Below are 14,910 nucleotides of genomic sequence, written 5' to 3'. Positions count from 1 at the left end.
AAACTTTAATTTTTTTTTTGAGTTATGAATTAATAATTATTTTTTTTCTCAATTGGCGAAATACATAAACTACCCCTTTAAATTGTCCTCAACGATTAGGCAAATTTGTCCTCAACGACTAGGCAAACACTTTAACTGAGTCCATTTTCAGTTGGACAAGTCTTCAATAAAGTAAGTTAATTAAACACCTCCATATTGTGTGTTTCTCAATCCAATTTCAGCGCGTGAATGAACTTAAAATACTAACTAAAGTTTGCCGGACCCCATACGATTGCTCCATCACCATCCATCCCAAAAGGTCACTCCGGCCACCGTACAACCCAACAAAACAACTCACCATCCACCATTAAAAAGGCAGCCCAACCACCATAACACAAATCCAGACTGACTATTACATTAAAGAAGAATAAGTCCACCTTTTTGTGTTAAAAATCATACTTTGTTAAAACAATGGTAATATCATATCAATTTTCTTCTCTTGTTCTTCATTCACGAGAACTGTGACTGCCACGTTGATTGGTCCATGAAAAACAAGCTCAATTACTTCTGAAATTAAGGAAATTATGAATATTTCAAAAGCCAAATATGCCCAGTAAACCTGACATCTCACAGTCCACCAAAACATTTTCAGACCCATTTCTACCAAATACAACTTCTCCAAGCTCATAATCACCTTCAATAGCTCCCAAAGTGGCAAAATTGGTGGTGGTGCTTGAAATGCAATGGATTGGTTAAAGCGGGGTGGGGGCTGGGGATTTGAATTGAAGGAGGATAAGGAGGAAATCTGAAATGAAATAAGGAGTAAGGAATCTGGAAAAAAGGAAAACAAAGGAGGAGGGTATGGACTTGAAAATGGTGATTAAGGAGGGAAAAGAGGAAACAGCTGTTGAAGAAAAAGGGAGATGAGGGGGAAGGGGTGGCGATGATTCTAGAGAAATGGTGATTAAATGAGGTTTTTCAAAATTATTGATCTTCTTTCTTTTTTAAATTAATTATTATTTTTGTTTTATAATAGGTGGCAAATTTTTAAATTAAAATTACACATGGCATTTTCTCATTTGTTCGTTTGACATGAATCCGAGAGTGTATTTCACGCAGGTGAGCTGATTAGGTTGGGTGTTTAGTTGACTTACTTACTTGAAGGCTTGAAGTGTCCAACTGAATTAGTTGAGGTGTTTCGTTGATCGTTAAGGACAACTTAAATGGGTTGTTAATGTATTTCGCCTTCTGTTTATGGTCTAGAGAGTGATTCCGAAAAAGATATTCTTTTCTCAATTATGCTCACCAATTTAATCTTATTTTTTATTATGAAAATCTGTACTTTCTCATTTAAAATACCAAATATTATTTTAAAATTTAATTACCATATACTCTCTTTGTTTCAATTTATGTGAACCTATTTTCTTTTTAGTACGTGCCAAAAAGAATGACCCATTTCCCTATTTGAAAATAATTTACCTTTATGCAATAATTTATAGCCACACAAAATATGTGTGCCTCATTTTACACCACAAGTTCAAAAGTCTTCTATCTTTTCTTAAATTCCGTGGCTAGTCAAATGGGTTCACATAAATTGAAATGGAGAGAGTAACTTATTAGAAAATTTTGGGGGCCCAAAACTATGGGGCCCAAAGCAGCTGCTTTAGCAGCTTCTGTTGGGCTCATATTAAAGAAAAACAAAAAGGAAAATAGGATGTGACAATTTTGTTGAAGAAAATGGGAGATGCCTAACTTTATTGAATAAAATTGGAGGTGCCTAACTTTCTTGACAACTTTATTGAAAAAAATGGGAGGTGCCTAACTTTGTTGAAAAATTATAGGACTAAATCAACAACAAGCCATATTCTTTATAGTACTTGGATGACATCTCTTACTATAAATAGAGGCCTCCATTCTTCATTTCAATTACACCAAAATAAGAGAGAAGCAATAGAAGTTAGAGAGAGTAATCCACAGATTGTAGTCAGTGAGATAAATAGTGAGTGTGAGTAATATTGTAGTGAGGTGTTTTAAATAAAGAGTGTTATTTCTTTCAAAATTGTAGTAGTCTCTTGACACTACTAAGTTGTAATATTATAGTGGTTATATTGTTCAGCTCAGATATTGTATTTTACCCCATTAAAAGAGTTGGTGTCGTTGTTACTCTCTTGTGTTATTATTATTTGCCGTGGATATTATTCCTGAGCGAGATTATTATTTTTCCCAATAACGTGGTATCAGAGCCATGGCAAGTAATGGTACTATGTCTTTTCAGTACTCCCGTCTCACAAAAGATAATTATGAGAAATGGTGTCTACGTATGAAAGCCATTCTTGACTCTCAGGATGTGTGGGAAATCATAGATAAATGGTATGCAAAACCCGATAATGAGAAAGCTCTGTCTCAAAATGAAAAAGATGTCTTGGCAAAGACGAGGAAGAAGGATCAACAAGCCCTCACGCTCATCCACCAATATTTGGATGATGCCATGTTTGAGAAGGTGGCAGATGCTACCACCTCAAAGGAAGCTTGGAAAATTTTACAAAATTCTATTCAAGGAGTAGACAAGATAAGGAAGGTAAAACTTCAAACTCTAAGGGCTGCTTTTGAAGTTTTAAAAATGAAAGAATCCGAATGCATTTTGGATTATTGTTCAAAAGTGAAGGCTGTTGTAAATCAACTAAGAAGATACGGGGAGGACATAGAAGATGTCCGTGTGGTAGAAAAGTTCCTTCACACTTTAACACCTAAATTTGATTTTGTGGTGTGTGCTATTGAGGAGTCTAAAGATTTAGACTCTATGATGATAGAGTAATTGGAGGGCTCTTTACAGGCCCACGAAGAAAAGATCAAAAGGAGACAAGAAGTGCCATTGGAGAAGCTTCTTAAAGCTCAGGCATCCTTCAAGGATTATGGAGGTGAAAAGAGCTATCGAGGGAATGGACTGGAATGAGGCCGTGGCAGTCATGGAAGAGGAAGAAGCAACGGTAACAACTTCAACAATGAAGTTAAAATCCACGAGACATTCAGAGGTCGTGATCGTGGACAAATAAGAGGAAGAGTACGTGGCTACTACCAAGAAAATAATGGACAAAGGTATGACAAATCAAAAATTGAGTGTTATAATTGTCATAAATTTGGCCATTACTCTTGGGAATGTCGTAGCAATGTTGAAGAAAAAGCTAACCTTGTTGACGACAAGAAAGAAGAAGTTGAGTCAACGCTGTTGATGACACTAAAGGAAGACGACAGGGATGATTGCAGCTCGTGGTATTTGGACAATGGAGTAAGCAATCATATGTGTGGATGCAAAGAGAAGTTTGTGGAGATCAATAAAATGGTGAGAGGTAATGTGTCCTTTGAAAATACCTCAAAGATTCAAATCGAAGGGATATGTACGATTCTGATTTCCTGTAAAAATGGTGACCACAAGTTAATTCAAGATGTTTATTATGTCCCAAAATTAAAAAGTAATATTTTGAGTTTAGGACAACTTCTTGAAAAGGAATATGACATCCACATGAAAAATATGCATCTCTGGCTTAGAGATTCAAGTGGAATTCTAATTGCTAAAGTGCATATGGCTAAGAATAGATTATTCTCTCTGAATCTTAAGACAATTGATGCAAAGGGTTTGAAGGCTAATGTGCAAGATGAATCATGGTGTTGGCACATGCGATTTGGGCACTTGAATTTTGAAGCGCTCAAATCAATGGGAGAAAAGAACATGGTGCATAGGATACCATCAATAAGTCATCCCAATCAATTGTGTGAAGCTTGTTTTCTTGAAAAACATGCAAGGAGGAGTTTTTCAAAGGAGGCCATGTCAAGATCAACCAAGCCACTTCAGCTTGTTCACACTTATGTGTGTGGACCAATCAATCCACGTTCCTTTGGTAAAAGTAAATTCTTTCTACTCTTCATTGATGACTTTAGTAGAAAGACTTAGGTTTATTTCTTGAACCAAAAATCTGAAGCTTTTGCTGCTTTTAAATTTTTTAAAGTACTTGTAGAAAAAGAAAGTGGCTATGAAATAAAAGCTTTAAGGTCCGATAGAGGAGGTGAATTCACTTCAAAAGAATTTAATGACTTTTATCAATCTCATGGAATTTGTCACCCTCTAACAGTACCTTATTAAACCTAACAAAATGGAGTTGCAGAGAGAAAGAATCAAACGATTCTTAATATGGCTAGATGTATGTTAAAAGCTAAAAATATGCCCAAGGAATTTTGAGCAGAAGCTGTATCTTGTGCAGTTTATTTGAACAACAGCTCTCCAACAAAGAATGTTAGAGATCAAACCACTCAAGAAGCATGGAGTTGAAGAAAGCCAAGTGTCAAGCACTTGGGAATCTTTGGGAGCATAGCTTATGCTCATGTGCCACATCAAGGGAGAGTGAAGCTTGCCGATCGAAGTGTCAAGCATGTGTTTGTTGGCTATGATACGAGTTCAAAAGGCTACAAGCTATACAACCCAAGTAGCAGGAAGATGGTGGTAAGTCGCGATATTGAATTTGATGAAGAATTGGCATGGAACTGGGAAGCTCATGAAGAAACTTCATATGATTTTCTTCCATACTTTGGTGATGAAGAAGAACCAGAGACCGTGGAACCTGTGCAGGATACAACTCCACCTCCTGCTCCAATAAATGTTGTATCTCCTTCTTCTCAAGAAAGTTCACTTGAACAACCGCAAAGGACAAAGAGTATTCAAGAGCTCTATGAGGACACAGAAGAAGTTAATAATTTTGATTTGTTATATTGTCTCTTTGCTGATAGTGAACCAATGAACTTTGATGAAGCTGTTGAAGACAATCCATGCAGGAGGAGATCGAGTCAATAGAGACGAACAACACTTGAGAGTTAACAACACTTCCCAAGGGTCATCTAGCAATTGGAGTTAAATGGATATACAAGGCAAAGAAGAATGCTGATGGAGATGTAGAGAGATACAAGGCACGACTTGTGGCTAAAAGCTACAAGCAAAGACAAGGCTTTGACTATGAAGAAGTTTATGCACCTGTTGCCTGCATGGAGATGATTCGTTTGCTTATCTCTTTGGCGGCGCAAATAAAGTGGAAGATCCATCAATTAGATGTCAAGTCAGCTTTTTTTGAATAGCTATCTTGAAGAAGAAGTCTATGCTGAACAACCATTGGGTTTTATGGTCAAAAACTATGAAGATAAAGTATTGCGGTTGAAGAAAGCTTTATATGAATTAAAACAAGCCCCAAGAGCATGGAATAGTTGCATCGACAAGTATTTTCAAGACAATGGGTTTACTCGTTGTCTTCATGAATATGCACTTTACCTTAAAGTTTATACTAATGGAAATATCTTACTTGTTTGTCTTTATGTTGATGATCTTATTTTTACGGGTAATAACCCAAGTTTGTTTGAAACTTTTAAGAAAGATATGTCTCGTTAGTTCGAGATGACAGATATAGGGCTCATACTACTTGGGCCTAGAAGTGAAGTAGATGGAGGATGTAATTTTCATCTCTCAAGAAAGCTATACCAAAGAGATCTTGAAGAAGTTCAACATGCTCGATTGCAACCCCGTGAACACACCGATGGAGAGTGGGACAAAATTGTCCAAGTTTGATGAAGGAGAAAATGTGGATCCTACATTTTTCAAAAGTCTTGTAAGAAGTTTGAGGTACTTGACTTGTACCAGGCCAGATATACTCTTTGCAGTTGGAGTAGCAAGCCGCTTCATGGAAGCTCCTACCTCCACCCATTTGAAAGTCACTAGAAGAATTTTTCGTTACCTAAAAGGTACGATCGACTTTGGGTTATTTTATTCTTCTTCTAATGATTTCAACATTATGGAATTTTGTGATAGTGATTGTGCAGGAGATATTGATGATAGAAAAAGCAAAACTGGCTTTGTGTTTTTCTTGGGTGATTCTGTTATTTCTTAGAGTTCAAAGAAACACTCCATAGTTACTCTCTCGACTTGTGAAGCCGAATATATAATAACAACATCATGTACCTATTATGCTATTTGGCTAAGAAGATTATTGAAGGAGCTCAATTTGCCACAAATTGAAGCTACAGAGATTTGTATTGATAACAAATCTGCACAGGCATTCACCAAGAATCTGATGTATCATGATCGAATCAAGCATATAGATACAAGATATCACTTCATCAGAGAGTGCATTGCCAAGAACGAAGTCAAGCTCAAATATGTGAAGTCTCATGATCAGGATGCAGATATCTTTACAAAGCCTCTTATGTTTGAGGATTTTCAGAGATTAAGATCAAGTCTTGGAATAAAAAAGAAAAATCAAAATTAAGGGAGAGATTTGTGGGGCTCATATTAAAGAAAAATCAAAAAGAAAATAGGAGGTGCCTAACGTTGTTGACAACTTTGTTGAAGAAAATGGGAGTTGCCTAACTTTGTCGACAACTTTGTTGAAGAAAATGGGAGGTGTCTAATTTGGTTGACAACTTTGTTGAAGAAAATGGGAGGTGTCTAACTTTGTTGAAAAATTATAGGACTAAATCAACAACAAGCCATCTTCTTTATAGCACTTGGATGACATCTCTTACTATAAATAGAGTCCTCCATTTTTCATTTCAATTACACCAAAATAAGAGAGAAGCAATAGAAGTTAGAGAGAGTAATTCACAGATTGTAGTATGTGAGATAAATAGTGAGTGTGAATAATATTGTAGTGAGGTATTTTAAATAAAGAGTGTTATTTCTTTCAAAATTGTAGTAGTCTCTTGACACTACTAAGTTGTAATATTATAGTGGTTATATTGCTCCGTTCTGATATTGTATTTTACCCCATTAAAAGAATTGGTGTCGTTACTCTCTTGTGTTATTATTATTTGCCGTGGATATTATTCCTGGGCGGGATTATTATTTTTCCCAACAACTTTACCCTTGAACCGGCACTGGAAGAGTAGTGTGTACGCAGCCCTTACCCAACTTCAATAATCGTTCCTAGAGTTTTCTGTGTTGTAGCTGGGGAATATTTTTTTTTCAAATTTTATTTCTGCATTAAAGAGGCTATTTTCTCTTTACATTTCAAATATTGGCTAAACTCCGATAGCAGGGATTAAAAGTGATTGTTTTCCAATTTCTGGCTTATAGTTATCTATTTTGATATTAAGTGGGGCACTATATTTATTAGCATCACTACGATTGAGAAAAAAGTGGGGCCAGTGCAAAACTCGTGATTCTTCTCTAGCTATAGTATCACATACAAATGAAGTCCACGTCCATTTGAAATATAGTTTTGATAGTGTAGAGAAATTTACGTACTCTATTAGATTACTTAAAAAATGACAAGAAATTTTGCTGAGACTTCTCTCTAATATTGTATGTTATACTAGAGAGAAGACGCACGTGCATTGCATGGCCCAACATTTTTAGGCATTTGTCTATCTTTGGGTTTTTCCGGCCTTCAATGTCATGTTTAATTAAGAACTGCATTATCATATAACAAGACTCAATTTAATGGCTATATAGCTCAGCGGCGACTATTACACCTAAACATTGACTTAGGTGATCATCCATCTCGTGGACGTTTGTTAAATATAAACTGATTTGTAAAATATCAATACAGTTATATAGATCCCCATTGATGCAACAACAAAGACTTGGATTCTGATCGAGACCTAGGCAGTATTGGCAATTGGTTTGCTTCACCCAACTGTGTGGATAAAATAAAATTTGAGAAAATATTAGTATAGTTGCATTTTGCCTATTTCGCTAAACTAATAAACTTTTTATGATTTTGCAAAGAATTAAGGAGATTAAGGTGCAAACTAATGATTATAAGGTACACCAAAAAAAAATTTCAGTGTAATCCCACAAGTAAGGTCCGAGAAGGATAATGCGTACACAAACCATACCCCTACCTTGAAGGTAGAGATGTTGTTTCCGATAAACCTTAATTACTCCAATAATACTGTGTATATTAAAAAAGAATACATATGTTAAGGGTATAAATTGCAAAGAACCCAAAAGCATCTTACACATGCGAGATTAGGCAGCCAAATGTTCGTTTTTATAGACTTTAATTCCACTAAGAGAAAGAAGTTTTAGATAGAAATTCCACGTATTGTCTCAACTTCATTCTTAATGCATAGACTGGATTTGTTTTCTACTTGTTTGGCCGAGGAAGTTGACATTATGGAGAGAGGCGTGTCTTTTATGTTTGCATAACCAAAATTACCTACAATTATGTTCTGATTTACCCATATTGATTTTATAAAAATAACAATCACCTTTTGTTAAAAATTGAGCACTCAATCCAAACCTTAATGCGATAGGTGATCATTATGCAAGATATAATCCGGATCTTTGATCCTGATTGAAAGCTTATGCTGGTGCTACGTTTCATACTTAGCTTTCTTTTTGTTACCTTAACTGTTAATGGAGCCCTCCTCTTTACTTAAGCTTCTCTAGGATAAGTCAAATTGTAAAGATGAATTTTGTTCATCTTATTTTGATGAGGTCGGTCTATGTCCCTCTATGTACCTTTTGACTTATTCTCAATATTACCTCCTATGGGGAATCTTTGAAAGAAAAAAAAAAGTACAGAGAATAAGTTGTGAATATGAGTTTACTAAAATTTGACGTTAATATGATAAGATTATGAACATTTAACTCAAAATTCTAAAATAATGGATGAAGTGTAGCCAATAAAAAAGTAAGTGTATCATTTAACCCCTTTTCTCATTCCTTTTTTCTAGATATTTTTAAACCTAATAAAGTGGCCTCGCATTGGTCGGATAGAACGAATCACATCACATGGTTTTTTTTATTGATTCCTGTCACCAGCGACCAGTAGTCCGTTAGTACCCAATTCTCTTCCTAAACCAACCAGCGTGCAATAAAATATTTCGTGTTAATGTAGGATACTAGAAAAGATCGCATTCAGATGGTGTGATATAAATAATTTATCCTAATACAAATATTAGAAAGCAGCTACTAATACTTACATTAGGCTATATGTGAACACTAAATAATTTGTGTACCGAGTTACCTTTTTTACTCCTAAAGCTAAAATATTTTGAAGACAAAAGCATCACATCAAATTAAGCTTTTGAGCACTCAACTATACAATGTACGTGGAAACATGTGCACCAAATTTTGTGTTGGGTGGTCGAAATTTTACAGGTAACAAACAAGATCAAAATCCACTATATTCTGCCGACCCCAAGAGGTCATGCACCAATCTTTCCTTTGTTATTGCATTAGTATCTTATACTTTAAGAATCTAATTTAATTTGGGCACACCTGTCTAAACATTTCCTCTTCGTAATGCACCACTAACCATATAATCGATCGTTACTTTCTATAATGTAATTTTATTATAATAGACTATTTTCTTAAGACCTAATTTTTCATATTATGTTGTATATATTATGCATTCTTTATAACAATATTTCAATATAGCAAAAAAAAAAACAGACTATTATAAAGAAGTTTTTGCTGCCTATAAATTAATGATATCCTTATACAAAAAATTCTCGGGATACATCTCTTATTCTTTTTCCGTTCATAGTGATTAGAGCCGTCAATATGGGCTTGGTCCCTTGGGCCAGTCCAGTCCAGTCCGTGATTTAGCAGGACTGGACTAAAATTTTTGGAGCCCATTTAAAAATAAGACTTTTAAGCCCAACCCAAGTAAGCCTGTGACCCATGAGGCTTGACTGAGGCTGGGCTGGGCCGGCCCGTGGGCAATAATAATATGTATTTAAAATATAAAAATTATATGACACAAAAAATATCAAGAAGAGTATCCCAAGCTTAAAGTTCATTAAGCTTATCATATTAAAAGATCAAAGTCTTAAAACGTTAATTAGTTTTAAAAATTTAATTATTATTAATATTTAACTAATTAATATTGCATACGAATGGTAGATGTAGATGAAAGTGAAGATATTAGATTTAAATGTATTCTTTTTTTTTTTTTTTTTCTTTGGTTCAAACACTAAACTCAAAATATTATATATCAGAAAAGCAAACATGTTGGAAACACCCTTAAAACCATATATTCTTTGAGATCATACATTATTATCATGATGAAGATTAGTGGTCAGCATTATCAACTCAATTAATTTAATCATTATAGAATAAGTTCCTCTTCCACATACCTTTATTCTTATTCGGTCATGCATAATCTCGGAGATATCATGTGTGGCCCTCTTTAATTATTCATTCCTATTCATCACCCCAATTCGTGGGGCCATTAACGCTACAAAGGGGTGTTGTCATTATAACAAGTTCTGTAATTAATTTAGTGTCAATTATAAGTGCTTTATTTAATATTTTCTCCGTTTAAAAAAAATGAACATTTTATTAGATGAGAAGTCAAACAAAGTTTCTTCGACCATTTTTTTTATAAATAGTTTTTAAATATTTTAAATTTTTAACTATTATGACTTATAATATTTTTTTATATAATTTCTGAAGATATAAATTTTATTTCAAAAAACTTAAAAAATCTATTATCGAATTCACATAAAAATTAGTCAATTTGACATTTTAAAACAAATTGAAATGTTGGAAGTATAATTTATGAATGAGTTGCTTGAGGTGTGCCAAGTAAGCCCAATTCATGGATAGATTTTACACGCTGCACTAAGTTTTTCAATTTATAGATAGAGCTCAGGAGAAGCTCACAAAGTTTAAGTGTGTTAAGTAACTTTTGGGAATGAATTTAGACGGCAATATATGTATTTTTCCAATAATTAAATATTAAAATTAATTATTCTATCAAATCTTCTTGTTTAATTAGGACCTAATAGTTGTTTGATTGGTAGGTTCATGATTACAAAGCATGACACATGAGGATCATGCCACTTGACTAACTTTCTTGGGAATTATGGGAGGTGTTGACATTTTTAGCCTTTTTATTTATTTAATGGGGTCGGAATAATGGTCTATCTTGGCCTATTTAAATGCCAGCTTTTCATGGGAGAGCCATTGTTAGTTTTGGTCATCATCAACTGAACTCTCTCCATTTTACCTTCTCAAGTAGTACTTCTAGTAGCTATAATTTTCAAATTTTATTTAATTTCGATATTTGACATATGGCTACTTTGCTACCTGCTGAGAATTGGGCATGCATCGACGGCTGCGATGAATTGAGCAACTTTGAGGTCTCACAAATCGACGGTAAAATTGTTATGTCTTTACTTGATGACATGCAAAGTGAATTAGGTGACGATCATCAAGATGATGAGAGATTAACGAGTGTAATTAGATCTCTTGAAGCAGAAATTGATCTAGGTCAATCTCGTCCCGCTTTTACTTCTGTGGTATCTGAACTGGCCGTAAGAGTCCATGGTCATGATTCTTTCCAAGATAAGCAACGGAGAAATTATAACCTTGAGGATTTGCAATCGTGGGATAATTTTGGCCAATGTCAAAGCCAGGATTTTGCAGAATCAAATGATCTTGATTTCAGTTGGATGGAAATGGAGATAGAGAATATGGCCTCTTCGTACCCTAGCGATGGCATGAACTTGTGGTACATGGACACCAACTATGGACAAGATCATGAGGTTGATGATGGGATTTCTGACTATACTGAAACTGTTTTCTTTGAGGGAAATGATTATCATTCTTTGTGGCAAGAACAAAATGCATAAAATCTTTGTACAAATATAAATTCAAGTTCGGTGTAAGGAAAAAAAAAGAAAAGAAGAATGATAATCTTCTCTCCTGAATAGTTTCACTCATATTATGGAGTGTAAAGCTGTTGGATTTAGTTTCTATAAACATACTTTAAGTATTTTGTCCTTTTTTTTCTTTGGTGTTTTCTTTCAACAATTATATTGAAAGGAAAAAAAGGTACTAGAATTTTGACGTTTATCAACCAAATAAACCACTATCACCGCACCATCAAGTCTATTACGACGATATAATTATATAAATTTGGAGATTCATGGGAGGAAAATAATGGAGGTACCTAGTTGACTGCCTTCCTTGGTCGTACCTACTGTATTTCTCTGTAGACTGAGATGGAACAGAGAAAGATTACAGAATATTAGTATGTGTTAATCTCTTCGAATCTTGGACAAGCGATAAAATTGTCTTCGTGTAACCAATAAGTTACGAGTTCCTACATCTCAACCCAAGAGAGTATGGTCCTTCCCCAATACTTTGTGCACCGGACGTGTGTTAATTTCTTCTATGACTGACCGTCCGGCAACTTTTATTAGAATTAAATTTAGAATAAACTATTCTATATAATTAAAGTTGGAGTAAACCATTTTTAGCACCCCTACAATATGGTTCAATAATTGTGCACCAAGCACTTTCTAATACAAATTCAAACATTACCCTATGTATATGATATGATGAAATCCTACGCAGATCTCAAACACCTAGAAATCTGTTAATCTTTTTCTTTCTTCTTTTTTCTTCATAAAATAGCTAATATATAGAAAAGATTGTCCTTGCTGACCAGTATACAATTTTTCTTTTTTAGCTCAAAGGCAGTTAATTAAAGTGATTTATTTTGGTTGCACCTATAGGGCAAAGAAATATTAAAGGGAGTTTAACTACAGAGTAAATGAAATGCGAAAATCTTTTTAACTAGATCTCAAACAAGTTGACAGATGATTAACTTGATTCGTTTCTCCATTTAACCCAAAGAACAGTTTTACGGCCTAAATGCAACCAAAATTTAATAACTAAATAACAAAAAGATTTTGCTATCAAGGGTTCATGTATGTAATATTGATTAAAGAAAAAATGGTACAATTTAATGTATAAAGATCCCCAATTAAATACTCCATAGATTTCCATTTGGTGGTCTATCATATCACGGCAGCAATTCATGGCCAACCCACACGTGATGAGTGACGGTTCACTGGTGGCTTTCTTTTGTTTTATTTCATTTTTAAAGCCTTTTATCTTCCTGCCTTTCTCATGTGTGCAGGTATGACAAACGCATGGTCCACGTACATCGAAGTACTTCAAAGTTCAAACTAAACATAGTGGGTCACGAGTGTTTGGATAAACATTAAATTTGTGTAGCAATATAGTCGGTAGGTTCAGAATTTTGATTCAATGTACATGCACATCCTCACTATCAAATGTACGTACATCTGCTCCATATCTTGTCCTTCAAATAATGGAGCTAAACTTTCTTATTCTATTTTCATGTTTTCATGAACTCCTTTTAATGCATATTTTAGGCTATAATTATAGGACAGCAGTGGGACAAGATGGATATAGATACCTAATATTCATGTACCGTGTATCTTGATATGAAAGTAATCAAATAAAATCCAAGCTACCACAATACATTTCTTAAAGCATGGGGTGCCATTGCCAGTAATCAAAGACAAAGCATGTCGCCAGAAAAATTATACTGACAGCAGACAAAGCTTCCAATATCCTAGTATTAAATTAAAAATGCAGTTACATTACTTGAATCCTAATTGAGAAAATCGTCAATTACTTCCAAATGGCAAAAAGGTTAGGTGCCCATTGTCTGTCCACGTGCTGCCATACCTAAAATATTGATCTATTTAAACGTTTGCTTTCTTGACATGGGCATTCTCAAATTCCTAGTTGTTTTAAACTTTCTTCAAATTCATCTATTCAATTCCAGGTTCCTACCATTTTGCTCTTAATATTCTTTGTTCTACACAGAACATGGCATATTTGGCACCAGAAAACTGGCCCGTCTGCATTAACGTTGATACTGATGACACTGACTTATTAAATCAAATAGAGATATCAGAAATCGATAGCGCCATTCTCATGTCATTTCTTGATGAATCCCATATGGAATATTGTGATGACGAGAAATTAAGAAGTGTAATCCAATCTCTAGAACCAGAGCTTGATCCCATTTCCGTCATAAATAATCCTGCTGCTCCAAATCTAGATAATTACAATGGGGACTTTCTATTTGCTAATATGGGCAGTGAAGATAGCTCAGAACTAGTTGATGTTGATTTTAGCTGGATGGATATAGAGATATCATCTTCCCCTAGTCCCAGTAACATTGAAATGATTGAATTTTAAGCCGGCAGTGATTATTCCCAGATCTTTACATACATTCCTATTGAGGAGGAAGTATATGATTCTCTATGGCTAGAAACTGACTTGTCAACGGTATACTAGCCAAATAGTATGAGAGCCTAAGCACTGAGCACGTAAAATAGAACTTTGAATTTTTTTTCTTTTTCCTCAGTGTAAAAGATCTGATCCAGTTCAGATCATTAATGCTAGTTCAACTGTAAATTTAGTTTATCCTTGTTATATAGATTCATTGTTATTTCAGAGCCGTTGTATACTTGCACTGTTAGCCTTACTCGTTTTGACACTTCATAATTGAATTAATTTGAAGGTCCCTACCTGATTCTGGAATGATAACTCTCGAACTGCAATGAAAAATCATGTTGGGCAAAAGTAAGACAACTATGTTTCTTATTCAGTACTAGAAGACAACTCAATGTCAAGCCTTCAAATATTTGACTAGTAAATGAGTTCCATGAAAATGTACTATCTCAATTTAGAATCACTACTAAAAAACTATAAAAAAGCGTCCAGAGCATACCGAGTGAAATTGGTCGATCGATCGAAATTAGTCGGAAAGTAATACCGACCGAAATCGATCGGAAACAACGTAAATTGGTCAAAAAAATCAAATAATAAATTATAAATAAAAATACCGACCGAAATTGGTCGAAAAATAAGATCCCACAAAAAAGAAAGTTTATTTTATCTGACACAGTTGAAATTTTCGACCGATTGCGGTCAGAAAATGGTCAATCTTTGACCAAAACCTAATCAGACTTGCATATTATCTACAAAAGAAATGATTAATTAAAAACATTATAGAATACCGACCGAACTTAGTCGAAAATTTTAATTTATTTTTTCCCGCCCTGCGTCAATTGTTTTTTTATAATAAAAAATTATTTTTCATATAATTATAA

General features: G+C 34.4%; 1 protein-coding gene and 1 pseudogene across 1 annotated transcript; both read left to right on the top strand.

The window, feature by feature from the left end:
- The first annotated feature begins 2,467 nt into the window (after positions 1-2,467).
- On the top strand, positions 2,468-2,794 carry LOC138895488 (uncharacterized). The gene has a single exon (XM_070180177.1). The coding sequence runs from the start codon at positions 2,468-2,470 to the stop codon at positions 2,792-2,794; it is 327 nt and encodes a 108-aa protein (XP_070036278.1).
- A 10,617-nt stretch (positions 2,795-13,411) lies between these two features.
- On the top strand, positions 13,412-14,251 carry LOC104097854 (uncharacterized; annotated as a pseudogene).
- The last annotated feature ends 659 nt before the right edge of the window (positions 14,252-14,910 follow it).

Source organism: Nicotiana tomentosiformis, chromosome 7 (assembly GCF_000390325.3).
Source record: "Nicotiana tomentosiformis chromosome 7, ASM39032v3, whole genome shotgun sequence".
Taxonomy (NCBI): Eukaryota; Viridiplantae; Streptophyta; class Magnoliopsida; order Solanales; family Solanaceae; genus Nicotiana; species Nicotiana tomentosiformis.
The sequence above is the reverse complement of the archived record's forward strand: the minus strand, read 5'-3'. Positions and strand labels throughout refer to the sequence as shown.

Coding starts and splice junctions, on each gene's coding strand:
- LOC138895488 (XM_070180177.1), top strand. CDS start 2,468: ATGTTTGAGAAGGTGGCAGATGCTACCACCTCAAAGGAAGCTTGGAAA.